The 19,573-nt window shown below is 37.3% G+C and overlaps 1 protein-coding gene across 4 annotated transcripts in view; it reads right to left on the bottom strand.

Annotated features, from left to right (window-relative positions):
- The window catches only part of ZCCHC6 (zinc finger, CCHC domain containing 6), a 75,221-nt gene extending 55,648 nt beyond the window's left edge, over positions 1-19,573 (bottom strand). Inside the window, exons 1-10 of one of the 4 annotated variants that reach the window (XM_011975213.1) lie at positions 19,366-19,573; positions 17,774-18,324; positions 11,412-11,593; positions 10,787-10,903; positions 10,096-10,273; positions 8,175-8,263; positions 6,095-6,146; positions 5,125-5,194; positions 4,198-4,324; positions 2,793-2,912 (exon numbers count right to left, since the gene is read on the bottom strand). In XM_011975213.1, coding sequence (XP_011830603.1) covers positions 2,793-2,912; positions 4,198-4,324; positions 5,125-5,194; positions 6,095-6,146; positions 8,175-8,263; positions 10,096-10,273; positions 10,787-10,903; positions 11,412-11,593; positions 17,774-18,293 — 1,455 coding nt within the window. In that variant the 5' untranslated portion in view covers positions 18,294-18,324; positions 19,366-19,573. The remainder of the gene's footprint in view (positions 1-2,792; positions 2,913-4,197; positions 4,325-5,124; positions 5,195-6,094; positions 6,147-8,174; positions 8,264-10,095; positions 10,274-10,786; positions 10,904-11,411; positions 11,594-17,773; positions 18,325-19,365) is intronic. The other 3 variants (XM_011975214.1, XM_011975212.1, XM_011975215.1) reach the window with 3 other exon arrangements.

Genomic DNA, 19,573 nt, shown 5'->3' with positions numbered 1-19,573 from the left:
AAACTAAACTGGTTCAGGAGTTGGCCAGAGACATCCTGAGTTTTTACACTCAGGGTTCTTTTTAAGGGTTTTAAGGGTTCCACTTCTGTTATCTTTCGTTTCAGTTCCTCCTCCTGTACCCCTTATCTGCTGGTGGCCCTGGTTCCTCTGGCCAGGAAGAGGACTGATTTTTGTGTTAAATCAGAGCTGCCCTTAGGGGTAGAGCTACAGAAAAACAGGAGACTCACTCTGTGTTGGTCATTTGCTCCAAGTTTTGACTCCCCTCTAAAGCCTGTTAGCATTTGTTCAGTCTGCAGGATATTCATGCTGTTGTTTCTGTATTTTGCCCAGAGTTTATGGTTGTTATCTGCAGAAGGATCACTTGATTAGGAGTTCACACTTCCACACCATAAGTGGAACTTGACTTTCTACTGAAGAAAGAAAGGACTATAACATTTGTTCTCCTTCCTTGTTTCAGGAGTTTTACATTCATTATTTCATTTACGGTTCAGAATGACACTGAGGCTCAGAGATTAAATCACTTGCTCAAGGATGTGAGTGGCAAAACCGAGATGAGTCCCAGTGCTGTTAAATCTGAAAATTACCCTTTTTTCTACTATATTATCTCGCATCTCTAAAGTATGAATATCTGCTAAGGACTAGGTTTGTATAATACAAAATTATTCTTCATTCACAACTCATTATGATTAACCTCAATCATACCAAGATTTAAGGACAATAAAATGGGATTTTTGATTGGGAATAAAGGTCGGAGAGGGTTGGAGTCTCCAACATGGAAGAGATCTGGGTAGGCTGGGACAGAATGACTAAAAGATTTGTGAAAAGACAGATCAGAAAACACGTGCACAATACACTAAACTTCTTGACAGGGAATTTGGTCTTGTCCATCTTTGTACTTCAGGGACTACTACAATGACTAGTCTACACAGTGCTTTAAATATTTGGAAGGAATTAACTTTTAGATACTTTTGCGTACATAATTATGAAGACCTCATTGGATTTTCTGCAGAAATAATGTATGTAAAATATCTAGCATAAAGATACTTAATAAATATTCGTTCCTTTCTCTTCACTTCCTAACTAGTTTAAAATGTTGAAAACCAAGGATCATTTTGGTTCAGGTGGTAGCGTGCCTTAACGGATTCAACGATTTCAATCCAGTGTTTGATCACCACATACCTGCTTTGTCATTAAATTATGAATAAACAAATGATCCAATCAAAATCAAACTGAGGAGCACTTTAGAGAGTTTCCGGTATCACTGACAAGGAAATAATATGCTGGCCATAGGAAAGGGTATCTGTACTACCCTGAAGTATCCTTGGGAGAATCTCATCACCAGAAGAGGTTTTTCTTTTTCCTGCATTCTCATGTTAATGACAGATGACTACTTAGAGAAGATCAAGACACATGAAAAAGCAGATCTCACTCAGTAAGACAGCAGCGAGTAAGGCAACTTATCCAACTTGTTTCAGGGTTTTTTTAGGTGCAGGAGTCCAACTGATTTGATTCTATCCTAAATTCCTGTCTCTCCTAGATCAAGGTGAAAGGAAAACTTCAAAGACTTTCACAGATTCCTACTCGGGTGTGCTGGAAAGAGTTATTTATCAGCTAAGGGTTGACTTTGTTCTCTTGCTCTTTTTTCTACCAGGACAGTAGTCTGGTAGCGATACCCTCTCATGGCTCTGAATTCTCTCATTTCAATACTACAGGCACAAAGAGAAGTACCTTTAGATTACTAGGATACACAGCATGCAATAATCCCTTATGCCAGGACAGTTTTACAAGTGAGTTATTCTACTTCAGTCTTTATTCCCAGGGCCTGATAGATAAAAGTCCCTGCTTAATCTCAGCTTATTAAGTATAAGGAAAAAATTCTCTTTAAATATATTTTTTGACGTGTACCCATTGTTAAGAACTCCTTAAATGATGAGAGAAACCTATGTGCATTAAGAAAAGTAGTTACAATAGCCAATGTGTCAAAGTAAGCTTTTCACTAAGGGGTCTTTCTATAAAATGGGAGTCTTTCTACACATAAAAGTATATCAAGGTAATACCAAGGGATTAAAAATAAGGTTTCTAAGAGGATGAGCTAATATCATTTTGACTCTTTCGGATGGTCTCTTCTTAAATCTTATTTGAACAAATCGACTCAACATTAATTTATCCAGAAAGAAAGAGTGATCACATGAATTCTAATTCATCTTAAAAATAATGTCAAAATATTATTCAAGAGATGACTATTAGGTTCTGCAACTTGTGGTACAGGTAGCAATCTCAATGTTTATATATATATATATATGTGTGTATATGTGTGTGTGTGTATATATATATATATATATATTTTTTTTTTACAGGTTATGGAGAGAAATAGATTAGAAACAGAAAGTAAGTTACAGTGTACCAAATGCTTCCCACAGTCTGTCTGTCTGGAGGTGATATGTAAATCCAAGTATCAATTTAGAAAACTGTACCCAAAAAAAGAATGTACCAAATGGTAAATTTACAGGGTCACAGTCTCTTGTTCGTCTCAGGACCACACATATTTCAAAAATTAAGAGATTTTGCAGTCTAGAAAGGTAATAATATCCCTAAGCAGGTTATAGGGCAGCATACTGAAATCAAACACATTAGTATTTCAGCAGTGAAAGGTATGAGTATTCACACTAGTAGAATAAATAAATCCATTATCAGTTCTGGTTAGGTGTCTAGATTTTGAAATTATGCAAAATTTAATTGTGGACCTGTAATAAAATCAGTTCAGATATATAAGCAAAAAAAATGTTTTATACCCATGATCCTAGATATACAGGCAAAAGGGGTTCTTTCCTCTGCTGAAGAAAGAAAATGGCCATCAGGGCAAACACATAAGGTGGCAGACCTCCTTCTTCAGGGCGATCTATACTGCAAAGCTACAAACAAGAGAAAAGAAAGTTAAGCATTCTTTTTGTATGAATTTGTCATTTACACGATTTGGCCTAAAACCTGTAACCTCATTCTTGTTTACTACATGATTTACGGTAATTCTTCAGACAAAAATAGCAGTTACAAAATATACAACTTCCTTATACTTTTGCAACCACATATTGTGGTTTTAAGTGATAGTTTCAATTTCGAATATATAATCCTGTTAACCATACTCACTTGTGGATGGCCCTAAAATATTATTTCCTATTTTATTTTTTGATATACATGGTCAATTCATTCATTTGGTTAGAATACATGTTAATGAATTAAAAATATTTGTTCAGTTACAAATGTAAGCCAGTTCAATGGTCCTCTTACCCTAACCCATAGCGTCTGGCATATGCATGCTTTGGTCACAAAGGTTGGTGTGGGGAGAGAATGTGGACAAACTCATCATCACTAATGGAAATAACAACTAAAAAGGCACATTCTACTTAGTGATGAAGCAGGCGGTGGTTTTCAAAGGATAGCATATTATAATTATAATTTACCCAGTGAAGAGTGGGAAATCCTTTGTTCAGGATCCAAGAAACAGGAAGTATCTATTGGTATTGATATACCTGAATCAGTAAAGCTTTTGCTTATCTCTAAAAGCACATACGCAGAGTCTCAATTTTTTTTTTTTTTTTTTTTTGAGACAGAGTCTCGCTCTCTCACCCAGGGTGGAGTGCAGTGGTGCAATCTTGGCTCACTGCAACCTCTACCTCCCAGGTTCAAGCGACAGAATCTCAATTTTATAATCATGACTCAACCTTACATTTTGGGGGAATGTTAAATCTTCTACTGTTTGAGTATTTTAATTGAAATATATTTAAAACATTATGGAAATGTAAACAAGATCAGAGAATATCTTCTATTTTTTGCAGTCTCTCTGTATGTTATTGGATATGATATGAGAAGCTTTAGCTCAACTTTCCTTTGCCTAACAACCACTGTGGTAAACTAGTTAAAATGTAAGTTCCTGGGCCTTATCCTCTGAGATTTGACCCACAAATCTGATTTTTAATAAGCCCTATAAATCATTCTGATCTTTTGAGCAATACTGTTAAAGTGAAATAGAAACACTGAATCTTCCATCTGTACATGTTTCCATTGCAAAATTCAGATGCCTTTCTCTTTTGATGTCTATAAATTTGCATTTAAACACTGAAGATTAAATTAAGTAAAAATCAAAGCATACTGCTTATACTATATGTAGAATATATTCATGCATAAAGAACTCTAGCCTACCTTTGCCCAGTACCTAAACGCAATCACCAAAGGAACCAGCTTTGGTTCTAGTTTTCCAAGGGCAGTTAAATGCTTTGTTGTCAGACAAGCATTTTCATTTCCTGCGCTCACTTTACACAGAAGACCACTGGTGAGAGGTGGGGGATGAGGATGGGAAAGAAAAAAAGAAAAAAGTGTTATACAGGTCTGAAAGTGTCTTTTATGCCAACAACTAATATACATGGATAATAAATACTTCAAAAAGAAAAAAGTGAAAAAAACTTACTACATCTTTATGGGTCATTTAATAAAGTAAATTTTCTTTACAAAAAAGATATCGTGGCTATTTTCTGAGTAACCTTTATTTTTCAGATCCATAATTCTGTTTTCAAATATTAAAATTATTTTTTTGGGGGAAATGCAAATAAGGAAAATATTATAAAATGTTTCAAATGGGAGCATGATTCATCTCTGTAACAATAAAAGAGTGTTTTCCCAAGAGCTGGAGGAATGTGCCTAGTGAACAATCATTACAGCCCATAAACCACCCATTTACAGTAGTGACAGTAATACTTTCAAACAGAGGGAGGGAGAGAGATAAACCCGAGAGGTCACACTGTTACTCAGCACTGCCATAAATGCTGCTAAAGAGGATGGCAAATACAGGTGATTACAGCAAGTAACCATTTAATAAGGCTGTTTTTTTTATCAAGTTGAAATGGACTGAAATGCTTCCTTCCTATATTTTTTCTTTTAAGTCATTTTATTATTTTTAAAATGGGATTTTCCCCCTTCACATCAAATGCCAAAAGTATAGGGATAATGTTAGTAGGAACCATGTGTGACAACCAAATAAAAAGCTTATAATTTTAAAAATTGGATGTAGTAAAGAACTTGTGCTTTTGGTGAGTTGATAGTTAATAAATAAACAGCTTAAAGAAATGAGACCTTTGCTTTTCTCTGCACACCACCACCGGCACCCTAGCGTGGAAGTCTGCATCGACATCAATAAAAGAGTCTGAGGAAAGAAGAAAAAAAATATTAAGTGGGTTAATTAAAGCTTTGTTTAAAAGCAGAACCAGATAAAGTACAAGTACCAGCTGTCCCTTAGCTGTGAGTCTTTTGAAAGACCACTACTAAATAATGCTCTGAAATGACTTGAAAAGGAAAAAATATTATATTCAAAAACCAAGTTATCACATTAATATAAAATCCTTAGTTTGTAAAGTGAATGTTTCATTAGAAGTGACCACATCATCGGATCAGAAAATTCAAATGTTACATGGATAACAATTAGAAATATAGGTAATACATTTAAAAACAAAGTTGCTGCAAAAGCTACTAAAATATTCAGTGTCAAAATATGTATTGATTGAAGACAAAATTTAACCAAAACAAGGAGGATGGGGATGACTAATTCAAAAGATGATACAGTTTCATGAGGACTATGTAAAACACAAAAAGCCATAAAGCCCCAAGCTGGACATTATATTAGACAACTGATAAACCTAAATGGGCGCAACTGCGGATTCATTAATCAGGGTTGGGTTACACCTATTCACTGTTGGTAAAATATTGATTTTATCATTGATAAAAACAGATTATCCTTTAGTTTTACCCTCAAGAGTACATTTTACATATTTTGCATTTCTTAGTCACATCTAGGACTCATTTAATCTTTATAAATAGTGACGATGTCATCAAGCTAAAAGCTTTACTTATGAAATGGTTATTCTGCATAGTAGAACTACTAACAGGACTTTAGTTAATAATTCATGGGCATTTGCTTTGCTTTTTGCTTTGGATATTACCCATAAAAATAATTTTAAAAGCATGCCTTGCTATTTTCAAAGTTTGAGAGATAGGATATATCCAAATTATAAACATAAAAATTTTAAAATGTGGAATTTGGCCTTACCACTGTTCTTTAAACAATCTTGAACAAGTAAGAGGACATCTGGCTGAGACATCTAGGAAATAAATCAATGAATACATGAAATTATTCCTAAGTGATTTTGCTTCACTGATATAAGACTCATCCGAAGTTCCCCAAATTCCTTTCTAAATGAGAAATGCACATTGCTACCAAAGTAATTGCTCACTATGCTGTTTGCATATGTCAATCAAAGACAGACAGATCAACACCAAATGAAGATGAATGTGGGCAAGAGACCTACTACACAACTAACTCCTGATTAACTAATTATTGAGGTAATTTGCCTCTCAACAAGTCTCAAAGTGGTAGCTGGAAGTTTGTCAAACTGCTAACAATATTACCTCTCTCTCTAATACCATTGCAACAGATAGCTTACTGGTCCTGGAGTCCGTCTTGCATTTCTTTTTAAAATCCTTGTTTTGCATTGGAACCAGAACCATTGAAAATCATCAACTGTATCCTTACAACTCTCAATGACTTCTTACTGCCCTTCGGTCAAAACCAAATTCTTTAATTACCACGGTCTACACGATTCTGCAAGTCAAGCCCAGCCTACCTTGCCATCCTCATCTCCTGCTCTTCTTTTTCTCGGTCCCTTCACCATACTTACACAACCTTTCTTTTAGCTCCTTGAATATGCCAAGTTCTTTATTGATTTCAGGTACTTGCAAATGCTGCTCCCTCTGCCCGCAACTCTTTTCCTCCCTGTTTCCCCCTCTCCTGCAAGCTCCTTTTCATCTTTTAGAGCTCAGCTTAAATGTTCCCTCTTCAAAGAGGCCTTCATGACTGCTTTATCTCTGCCCAGCCCTTGTCATTTTCTATCCCTGAATCTTTACCTGCAGAGCTCTCACTATAATTACAAGGTAATTACTAATCTCCTTTACTAGATGAGTTCCATAAAGAGGAACCATCTCTGTTTTGTCCTTTATAACCTAGTATGTCTGCCATACAAATGGGATTAGTGAATATTTGCTAAATGAATTAATGACACCAGATCAAAATAAAATAACTGCTATGGCTGGTAAATCACTGATCAGAATTTAAGGTTAAAAAACAGTCTACTGGGTAGCTTACCAGGTAGCTACAGCAGTCAGGTATAGCAAGAAGTAAGAGGCTGTAAAATAGAACCTCTGGGGCCCCAGAATCTGGACTTTTTTTTTGAGAGAGGTGGGGCTGGCCAGGCTGTTCATGAGCTCCTGGGCTCAAGTAATCCTCTGACCTCAGCCTCCCGAGTAGCTGGGATTAGAGGGTTAAGCCACTGCACCCAGCTCAGAATATGGACTTTTAACAAGCAACCCAAATAACTGCAAACAGATCATTTATAAACAGGCCTGTGGGAACTACCAGTAGAGAAACAGATAATCTACTAAAGTGCCTTCTGGTTTTTTCTTCTTCTTCTTTTTTTTTTTTTAAAGAGAGAGGGTCTCACTATGCTGCCCAGGCTGATGCAATTCTCAAGTGCAGTCACAGCTAACTACAGCTTTGAACTCCTGGGCTCGTGATCCTCCTGCCTCAACCTCCAGAGTAGCTGGGAATACAGAACTGTGCCGTGCCCAGCTACACTCCAGTTTTAAAATTCTAACTCATCAACATACTTTTAAATCATGCTTAAACCAGAAATCCAGGCTAGGTGTGATTCTTTAAAAGCCTAATTATTCTAATAACATAGGTATACAAAAAGAGGAAACTCCAGAGATAATTAAGCTTTCAGATCATAAATGTTTAAATATCTATACTGTTTAAAATCTGAATTCCCTTTCTGCCACTGGAAAGTTGATTTTATCAAGAAAATTTACTCTTTTAAAGTAACAGAACCTAAACACCCCCATCAGGTGCACGTGGTTGAAAAACTAGTGTTGGATGTATAAAAGATCCACAGACTAAAATAAGTATGAAAATTTGCAGAGTATTAAAAAAAAAAAAGTTCTGAAACTGAAGGCAAGCAGATGCTGTCATTACACTTAAAATATCTTCAAATATCTAAAATATATTCATAGTTTACATTTGCAAGAAAGAATTTCCATACCACTCTGAAAATGCCAGCATTTCATTTTGTACTTACAATGGCTGGAAATTGGATGTCAATGTTTACATCCGAATTTTTGAAACCCAATCTGCTACAGGATGACCCATATAATCTTAGGGAACAATCTAAAAAGTAAACAAATAAATGAATAAATAAATAAATAAATGTCATAAATACAGTAAAATTTCTCAAAAGTTGTAACAAAACATTGCTATTTCAGAAACAGAAGCATCAATTAAAATTACACAAAAAAGCAAACTCGTATTCAAGACTAGCATAAACAAAGGATAGAAATAGGTGGCTCTTTGCTCTTCACTTCATTTAACAGGGAAGGCAGCATCAACTATCATTTAGCTTAACAGCCACTCTTCATGTCAGTTGTAAAATGTCAAATTGCTACATTATCATGTATTTTATGAAGAAAATATTATTATCTAAATGTCACATTTTATGAAGAAAATACTATTTAAAATAATTTTTAATATGTGCCAGTTGAAAAAGAATGCCTTTGTTTAAATTTATAAACCTGATAGTATATTCAAGAGCTAATGCAAACGTTTCTTTTCACCTTTTAGAATGCACACATAGGTGTAACTTACTATAAAGAGGTTTCACTAAAACAATAAAAAAAAAATCTTTTGACATATTTAATATGAATTTCTCAATATGAACAAAAAGCGTTTGCTACAACATAATCCCTATAGATAAACTTTTGAAAAATAATTACAATATCACTGATACAATTTAAAATGCTAGGCAGCAGGCACTTCACTCTTCAGAGGAAGACGTATGTGTGTATATGTGCACTATCTATATTATAGCATTTATTTTCAATGTTTTACTATGATGTCAAAATAGTATCCTTTCTCATCAGGAGTTGGTTTTCTTGTTTGTTTAAGGTTTGCTAAACTTCAAGTGATTTCACTGGGTTTTAGCAGTTTTCCACAACAAAGTACATTCATTTTTACATGAAATTTTACAGTAAAAATCATCAAAATTACAATGGACTTTTCAGGAAACACCTATATAATAAAATGAGTAGATTATTTTCCCTTATTCTTATGAAAGTATATCTGTTACAAATACTATATGTATGATCTTTCAGTAGAACAAATAGTTTTAAGATTTATAAGGTGACAAATACAAATAATGATTCCAACCCTAGCTGTGGATCAGAATCACTTATCGAGTTTTGTAAAAATAGTTGTCCCTGGCTTCACAGGTAATTCTGATGCACAGCAAGGATTGAGAATGATTAAGCTATTCCAACCATTTACCTAAACACGAATGGACAGTGGGGGTTGGGGGACGATGTGGGCTGGGGTTTGTTGCTATCAAGGATTGACAGCAGTTGTGTCAGGCATGGAGCATATCTGACCTTAAATTTTCATATAATACACTCCAAATAGTTGTCCCCCCTCCCTATCATGCCAAAAGTCTAAAGTTAAAAACAGGCAGAAAACAGACATAACTTGGAAAATCAACTCAACAGTGCATAAAATCCAATACAAATTTATTAAAACTGGTTTTCAAAGTTCACTTTAGATGTTACAATTCTTTTAAGTACAGTTAAATAAAATCTTTTTTTTTTTTGACTTGAATAACCTGAAAATAACTTCAGGATACCTCTCTTGATTTTAACTCAAAATATGGTGTCAATTTAGATGAGTAGAAAGGCAAACAAATATATACACAGGAGTCCCATAGTGTCCCAATAATGCAGGGCATTCAACTTAAAGCTCGCACACAGGGTAAAATTGATAATGCAATGACAATGCGTATGAAAGTCCTTGTTACCTTGGGGAAAGCTAGGGAAAACAAAAAACAAAAGAAACAGAAAACATGAGAGCTTCATGACATGGGAAATAAATTTTTATCTGGTGAAAATTACTACTGGTAGGAGAAACAAATGAGGTACTTTTAGGTAGTTAAATAGAAAAACAAATCTAGAAAATACCTGGTAACTTGTGTTGGAACACATTTTCCATGATACGTTTAATTTCTAGCCTCTGTTCCAAGTTCTCATTGTGTAAGCCAAATTCCTGTACCACTTTGTCAATGGCAATGCCAACTGCATTTATCTGGGAGGGTGTTGGTGGGGGTAACGTAGTGAGCAACTCTTCCTCTTGCTTCTCCTTTTAAGATCAAATGTTGAGATTAAAAATGACTTACACATAGTTTTTACCTTCTACCATTCACGAAGACAACGCCCTATAGAGTTTTCTTTTTCTTAGGCCTCCCTTCTCATCTTAGCTGTGTTATTTTTCATCCTATCAAACATACACATACTTCCTTTTGCACATAATGTGGCTCAGTGATAACAGAGGATAGGCGGGCATAAGGAGAAAGTGTAAGGAAAGAATATTAAAAACAGCACTTACAAACACTGTTTGCTTTAATACTAGTATAAGGACATATACCTGGGTCCTATCAATGACTTCATATATCCTGATGCTGCCCTTAAGGAAATTCACAAAATTAACCAGTAAATACATCTGACTAGTATTATGTATTTTGGCTCAAATATATTCAATAAATAAAGCAGTAAAGTTATCAATATCATAGCCTTAAGGAGAAGAAAGCCACAAAGATGACAAGTAATAACAACTCACAGGTAAGCAGACTTGTTTGGGTTACATTCAATTTACCTTAATGTTTTTCTTGTGCCTCTTCTCCTTGATATGCTTATGGGCAAATGCAATGGATTCAATTAAAACATCACAGAGTCTGCAGGTGTACTTGGCTGCAGGGTAGTTTCGTGGTCGCTATAATTTGAAGAGATTTATTTAGAGAGACATAAGTAAAACCAAACATTCAGATAAACAAAATCAGCCAGGAAATGATTTCCCCTTCAATTTCTTTTCTCTAAAGAGACAGGAGTTTCACTATGTTGCCCAGGCTGGAGTGAACTGGCTATTCACAGATGCCATTAGAGCATACTACAGCCCCAAACTCCTGAACTCAAGCAATCCTCTTACCTCAGCCTCGCAGGTAATTGGGGCTACAGGAATGCCACTGTGCCTGGCTTCTTCACTTTTAAAATTGCTCCTGTCATTGTTCCCTTTATCACTCCCCTAACAGTCATTTTAGGTACAATAGCAATGACTCCTAATCCTATTAAATCACACTGGATATCACTTTTAACTTGTAGTGCTTAAATACTGATAACCAAAGTAGGATATCTAATTGATCACAGCATGCATACTCAATTAGTAACAAAATTTAGGCCCAAACCAGGATTCTAACCAATAAATATACATAGAAGGATGTTACCCTCTTGAGCCTGTCAACGCAGTCTCTCTTCAGTCTCTCCTCAGCCTGCTGTAAGCCCAGCAGCTCCTTCGCTGAAAGCACAGATTCGTCGATCACAGGGCCTTCCAAGTCTCCATCCTGCTCGTTTTCCTCATTTCTAGTCTTCCGTGGCTTCCTAGGTCTGGACCTCTGCTTCTTGTTTTCTTCAGTTGGGGGAGAAATATTATTGGCAATATTAAATAATGCTACTCCTGAGTAAAAAGCAGACGTTACATATGCATGAAATCATGGGAGAGAATAAATCCCATCCGAATGCAGAGCAGAAGGAAAGGTAGCTGTCCCATGGACAACATGCTTGAATTCCACGGACAACATGCTTGAATATTGTATTCAGTGAGTGCGTCACCTGCAGACATTAATCCATACAAATCAGCTTTTTGGAAAACTTAAAAGAATTCTACTTCAGTCATATAATTTGATTTTTATTATCTCTTCCTGGTATACTGCTGAGCATAGTAAAGCAACAGAAAAATTATAGGCAAGTACATGTATAATTCTATTATATTTAATATACCACAATACATATTGTAAAATATCTTATATATTCCATAACATCTGTAAGTACACCTGTTATTCTCATTAAAACCATCCACATTTGGTTTCATCTTCTGTAAGTGAACAACCTCAGTAAGGCAAAATGGACAATGTACCCCTGGACAACTCAGAAATCAACTATATCCTCATCTGGAGTGAAAAATCACTCATTTAGTTGCAAATTTAGACTTCGATAACACATAAGCGAGGTTCCTCCATTAATATGAAGAAGTCCAAGCCAAAATTGTATTTACTAAGGACAACTATCTCTCATTTTACCTTTGCTTTTATTTTAGCTTCTTTGAACGGCCTGTATGCTGAGCATATTTCAAAGGAAAAAAACAACTGGCAGTTGAAACAAAAGTTTTCTCTAAGTACATTTGTTTATAAACTCTGCTATTAGTTCCATAATCCTTGTAATGAATAAAAATAATCCTGTTTCTTTTTAAAACCTACAACTTTTCAACTTGTTAAAGTGATTGTGGGATTAAATGATAAAAAATTGCTTTAGATAGTTTTGACAACTTATATCAAGCTTTAAAAAATGAAACTATTAGTAACACATTAGTGGTTGGAAATGTAAACTTACTGAAAAGCCCTACATGAAGTAATTCCTCCATCAAGTTTTCAGAGGAACTCATGACTACTAGTATGGCAATTACAATGAACTGGCTGGCTGAAAAGGAAATTTTATAGGACCTCCAATTTTTAAAAAGCTTGCTGAGAGCTCTAAAGAATAGGCAGCAAGTATTGTGCTAAAACTACCTGAGATGACAATCACAAAATTCTGCAAACAACTTCCATAATATGAGAAAATTAAAAAAATTAAAGTGTTGGAAAAGTTGTTTCAAAAACTCAATCAAAATGCACTGAACAAATAAAATACTAAAAGGTAAGTTGTCATTTCAACAGAAAATCAGGCTACCTTGGGCTACCTTAATACTTTCTTTTTAATACCCGCCTACTCCCGATGAAATTATTATAATCTTTTAGGGCCAGCATTTCTGGTCGAAAAAAATTTCTTTTTCAGATAAGCATTTCTTCTACTTAGAGATATATCCATGCTCATTTAGTAAACATTATCGAAAAAAGTTGCATCTAACTTCAGTGTTTATTACAGGTTTCTTAGGCAAAAACTCATTACAAATTTAAAATAACATTGCAATACCCTTTAGAAACGCCCCTGTTAGTTCGCAAGCCAGTTAGCGATAGGGAACCGAATTCCTTTTTTAAACTCTTCCTCTCTTCTGGTCACAAAGGCTTCTCCACATAACTATATTTGCTGTCATTTTCTAGAAAGAGTAACTTCTTTCTTCCTCCAAAGACCACAATTAACTCCTAGTGCTTTTATACAGAAGTGGATGGCTGCATAAATTCTGTCAGATAACGGCAGCTACCACGATGGTGTATCTTATTGTGCAATAGATGTAAAGCACTTTATATGTACTGCCTCATTTAATCCCTACAGCAATCCTGCTAATACTAATATTGTCCCCATTGTACAGATGGGGACAATGCTAATCCAAGAGAATAACTTCTCCAAGAACACATGGCTAAATCAAAGGGATTGAAAATATAGATTAAAATATGGATGGGGCCAGGTGCAGTGGGTCATGCCTGTAATTCCCAGCACTTTGGGAGGCTGAGGTCGGAGGGGCTGCTTGAGCTCAGGAGTTCAAGACCAGCCTGGGCAACATAGTGAGATGTCATCTCTAGCAAAAATGAAAAAAATTAGCCAGGCAAGATGACTCACTCCTGTGGTCCCAGCTAATTGGGAGGCTGAGATGGAAGGACTGCTTAAGCCTAGGAGGTGAGGCTGCAGTGAGTCATGATTGCACCATTGCACTCCAGCCTGGGTGACAAAGTGAGACTCTATCTATAAAACAAACAAACAAACAAAGGATGAAATCCTGAAATTCAGCCTTCTAACTAACAACATAAAAACTGGAGAGAAATTACTAAAATCCCTTCTTGGAACATACGCATTCACATCTGGAGTGGACTAGCACCGAAAGGCAATATAACCTTCTAAACCTAGTTTCACAGGCATGCGTGGTAAAAACTGTCAAAATCTCACCAGAGGGACTCTTGGAGGGTAAAGCTAGGTACCGACGAAAAATTGTCGGCCAGGTGTGATAGTTCATGCCTGTAATCCCAGCACTTTGGGTGGCTGAGGCAGGCAGATCACCTGAGGTCGGGAGTTCGAGACCATCCTGGCCAACATGGTGAAACCCCATCCCTACTAAAAATACAAAAATTTGCTGGGTGTGGTGGCAGGCACCTGTAATCCCAGCTACCCGGGAGGCTGAGGCAGGAGAATTGCCTGAACTCGGGAGGTTGTGGTAAGCCAAGATCGCACCATTGCGCTCCAGCCTGGCTGACAGGAATGAAACTCCATCTCAAAAAAAACAAAAGAGAAAAAGAACAATTCTCATAATCACTTGGAGGAAGACCACCTGGCTTACCTCAGATTTATTGTAATAAGAGTTCCCTATATTCAGCATTCCAAGTTTCCCATATTTTATTTGCATATGGTTCACAAAGGACATGTGTATTTGAGTGGATGCTTTCCAGCTAAGATCATTAATGGCAATGTCCCAAATACATTAAATTGGCAATCTAGGACATTTGAGGGCTAAAGTAGGGGCAGTAATGTAGAGCTGAAAAAAACAGAAGGTAGTACTGTATTTATGGGAAAACAAAAAGCAAATGTATCATAATTTCCATTATATCTTCTCACATTGTTGAATAAGACCCTTCCTTATTAAGACACAATTTTGATAAAGAAATTTCAATCTCTTTAATGAGATCCTTTTTAGTTTATACTTTCAGTTGAATCTCTCTAAAGTAAATAATGTTATACCAAGCTTAATGCTTCCTATATGAAGATTTTCAAGGGACAGAAACTGAATAATTCTTTACTTAATAACTGTGAAAGCATATACCTGTGTGTCATACAGGGAAAACATGCAAGCTTTTGAATTACCTCCAATAAAAAGATAGCAAAATTAATCTCCTATTCAAATACATTTAAAAGCAACTTCTTTAGTTGCTTTTATAAGAATACAAATAAAATAAGAAAACATAAGTTTCTGTGGTCAGCAAACAGTTCCTTTTAATGTCTAGCTGCAAATTTTTGACAAACTTTCTTTTTAAAATGCTTTTCAGCCGGGTGTGGTGGCTCACACCTGTACTCCCAACACTTTGGGAGGTTAAGGCAGGCAGATCAGGAGGTCAGCAGATCGAGACTAGTCCTGGCCAACATGCTGAAACCCTGACTCTACTAAAAGTATAAAAATTAGCCAGGTGTGGTGGTGCATGCCTATAGTCCCAGCTACTCAGGAGGCTGAGGCAGGAGAATTGCTTGAACCTAGGAGGTGGAGGTTGCAGTGAGCCAAGATCGCGCCACTGCACTCCAGCCTGGATGACAGAGTGAGACTCCATCTCAATAATAATAATAATAATAATAAAGTAAAATGGTTTTCAAGATCAACTTCTACAAGACTGACTATAGGTAACAAAATTGCCCACATCCCACCTAGACACAGTAATACAGAAATACTTAAATAGACACAATTTTTAACAAAGAAAAGCACAAATTAAAAGCCCAGAAATTATCAAGAAATGTTCAGCTCCGCCGTCAGGATTTCAGGTCCAGCGAGGCTGAGTTAATGGCCAGAGTAAGTCCCCAATTTTAGTTCTACTTCCTCATTTACTGCTCTGCATAAACAGGTCTGTGTAAATTTAACCTCTCCGAGCTGCAGCTCCCTGATTTGTAAAATTGTGATTACATCTTTGATATATCACAACAGAGTGCTGCATCAGATAATTCTTTAAGCTATTTCTAGCTTTAAGATTTAAGTTTTATGTCTCCCTACTACTTAACGCCTTTATAACACTTCATTCTGTTTCTGCTACTTGATATTGATATATACTCTTAATTTTCCAATTTAAAAATATCTGAGAACCAGGTGCGGTAGCTCACGCCTGTAATCCCAGCACTTTGGGAAGCCGAGGCGGGTGGCTCACTCGAGGTCAGGAGTTCAAGAGCAGCCTGGCCAACAGGGAGAAACCTTATCTCTATTTAAAAAATAGAAAAATCAGCTGGGCATGGTGGTGTGCACCTGTAGTCCCAGCTACTCGGGAGGCTGAGACATGAGAATTGCTTGATCCTGGGAGGCAGGGGCTGCAGTGACAGGAGGTCACATCACTGCACTCCAGCCTGGGTGACACAGCAAGACTGTCTCAAAGAAAAAAAAAAAATCAGGCTGAGTGCGGTGGCTCACACCTGTAATCCCAGCACTTTGGGACGCCAAGGTGGGTAGATTACCGGAGGTTAAGAGTTCGAGACCAGTCTGGCCAATATGGTGAAACCCTGTCTCTATAAAAAATACAAAAATTAGCCGGGTGTGGTGGCACGCGCCTCTAGTCCCAGCTACTCTGGGGGATGAAACAGGAGAATCGCTTGAACCCAGGAGGCGGAGGTTGCAGTGAGCCAAGATCGCGCCACTGTACTCCAGCCTGGGTGACACAGCGAGACTCCATCTCAAAAAATAAAATAAAATAAAATAAAAATAAATGGATCTGACAACTAGAAGAATCTACGAAAAAAGAAAAAAATACCAAATAGCACATTTCCCCCCATTTAATATCAGTAAGCACTTGAGACTTTCATTTTTATCCTAAGACCTTGTAAAAATAAAAGACAACCTTTTTGCTTTTAAGTATTCATATGCATGGGACACAAACTCAAACACCTTATAGGTAACCTGTGTATGAACTGGTCACTGTGAGAAAACATGAAAAGGCATCGGGCGATCTACAAAGTGTCCATATTCCCTGAATGCATTTAAACTAAAAAAAATTTATTTAAAAGTGCTGGCCAGTTTGAAGCACATTCTGTACGACCACTAAAAAATGCTTTCAGTCAATAAACTTACAAGTCCATGTTTCCAACTATGATATTGTTTCATTTTTTTCCATCCAATTTGTGACTTTATTTCATTTCAGTAAATATTACCCATTAGATAAAAATAGCCTTCCTGTTTGTAGAAATCATTGCCACGTGGACAAAATCTACTTTTTACTTTTAGAAAAACATATTACCTCCTTATTATCCCTTTGGGGCAATTAACCAAGCATGTGAGGGCACTGAGAAATTAGTTTTGGTCTTACTGAAACCAAACAGCAAAGCTTGAATCTATTTCCGACTTTCTAAACTTGTTTCTCAATCTGTTTGTCATGATCCCTTTTGAAAAACAAAGATCTCAGATTATTCATCTCGGGACACTGACACTATACCCAAAAGATGTATCTCCTGTGGCAGGAGATATACGCAGTGTATACTGTGTTTGTACATCAACAAGTTTTTTTAAAAAAACAACCTTTATATTCTGTCATTTATATTATGAACACATTAATTATTCAAATACAAAATTATAATCATAATTTTGAAAACACAAAAACCACTGAGCAATTACGATATGATCCCCTGGGGCATATAGCTACCCTCTTCTGTAAAAAACGTTATAGAAAACATGTTTACTGAAGTAAAATGAGCCTTGGGGCAAAGTAAACTTTTAAAGGGATCAACATGTGAAATGTGTTGAAGCTGCCCAAATATCATGATTACAATCCTTAAAATAATCATACTAAGTGACCACTTCTTAAAACAGAAACTATGAAAAACTGAAAACGAAATTGCTGAAAATAACAAAACTCATTTGGATGAAAAAGAATAAGACATTGCTGACTCTGAGGTTGTGATCTGACAAGTTGGAAAACATTACCAGGACTTCCTGCTTCCATTTCTGACGTGGTTTCTAGGCTTGTTAGGTCTTTATGAAACAGTCGTCTCACAGTTCTGCAGCCTCTTGTGTCTTGCCACCGATAACCGTCTTCATTTTCTTGAAAGGAGTCTTTTCTTTGTCGGTTTATAACAGGAATTCTAGGTCCAGGTTTGAATTCTCTCCAGTTGTCCGAATTACCAGTATGTTCATCAGACAGCCATCTCTTACTCTGATCTTTGTGGTTGTCATTCATCCAAGCAGGTTGACTGTAGATTGGGTTTTTAAATGCATATGGATTGCTGGAAACAGCACATGGTCCTTTTCTGGGGGTATTCCCATAGTTCCCTGGTGTTATCTTTTTTTTTTGAAGGCCCTTTTCCATTTTACTGCCATGGCTTTTCGCATGGTCATCTATTATTAAATAATCTTGTTGGGGGTGACCCCTTCTGAAGTCATCATCATCCATAGTCCCCCGGTCTTTAGTGCGCTTCGCGAAATAAGGTTTTGCTGTATCTCCCATGGTCTTTGACTTCAATTTTCTTACTTTGCACCTGAAAGAAGGCATTTTGGGAAAATATCAAACTATATAACAAGACATCATACAAGTATACAAAATAACACATTTATCGTACAGATGCCCAAAGCCTGTGAAACTCTTTCCCTATTTTTTTAAAATAAAAATTCTATCACATTCTTAATAATCAGTGCAATACTCTAGAGGTTGGGAGGCTTGGTCCTCTAACAGTCTTCATGAAAATTAATACTTACTATTTAGCATGAAGATTAAATCTGTGAATAAGAGAAGCTCTATAGGTTCCAGAACGGTAGCATAGTAGAGAGTACTACTCAAACCAAGTATGGTCGGCTTTTCCTTCTGTAACAAAGCGTTTCTCTTCAAAGAAAACCGCATTCCAAGGCAATATTATTACTAAACTACCGAAACAGTCTTTTTTTTTAAGTTGGTAATTACTTGTAAGTGTTATACACCGAAACTTTACGTGAACGGAGGAGTACTACATCTTTCAACTCCAATTTTCCGTCCCTTCACCACCACTACTCTGGACAGACTGGCTTTGAGCGCTTAGGTTACGGAAGGGCTGGGCTCCCGACCAAGGTGCAGCCGTAATCAAAGGGGCTGGGTTTCCGATCAGGGGACAACTCCAGCTAACCTCCTCAATCCCCATTCTCCAACCCCAAACAAGTTTGGTTTTGTCAGGAACAGCAATTCCCTGAGGAATGACACTCCTCTTCAATCCCCATCTGACCGCTCCACCACCGATCTGCCTTAGTTTCCACCCTTTTGAGACCGACGTGGAGAAAGAGGAGGCGTCCCTGCACTCCTGGCCAAGAAGCCACCGTGGGGACCAGGAAGCAGGAAGTGACCTGCTGTCTCCATAGGGTTCCAGGGTTCCCCCGGCCAGCCAGGGGGCCAGAGCCGAATGTCTTGACCCAAATCCCATCTTCTGCGCCCGCAGTCTGATAAAAAGTGAAAACACGGACTCGAACCCGAGAGCTCAGTCTCTGCCGGCCTGGGGGTTCCTCGGTCACCCAAACTGGTGCGAGGAAGCCGGCGGGGGATGGAACCAACGCACCTCCGGGGCCAGGCCGGACCACTACTCTGGAGTCCAGGAAACCAACTGGAGAATCAGCCCAGAGGCGAGTCTGGCAGGGACGTTGGGAGAAGGCGCCCAGGAGCACTCACCACCTTCGCCGCGGTCCCCAGCCTCTTCCTATCCCGGCCGGGCTCCCTCTCCGTGTTTTCCTTCGGCCCCACTTCCGGCGCTCAGCGCTGTCTCATTG

Source organism: Mandrillus leucophaeus, unplaced genomic scaffold (assembly GCF_000951045.1).
Source record: "Mandrillus leucophaeus isolate KB7577 unplaced genomic scaffold, Mleu.le_1.0 Scaffold152, whole genome shotgun sequence".
NCBI lineage: Eukaryota > Metazoa > Chordata > Mammalia > Primates > Cercopithecidae > Mandrillus > Mandrillus leucophaeus.
The sequence above is the reverse complement of the archived record's forward strand: the minus strand, read 5'-3'. Positions and strand labels throughout refer to the sequence as shown.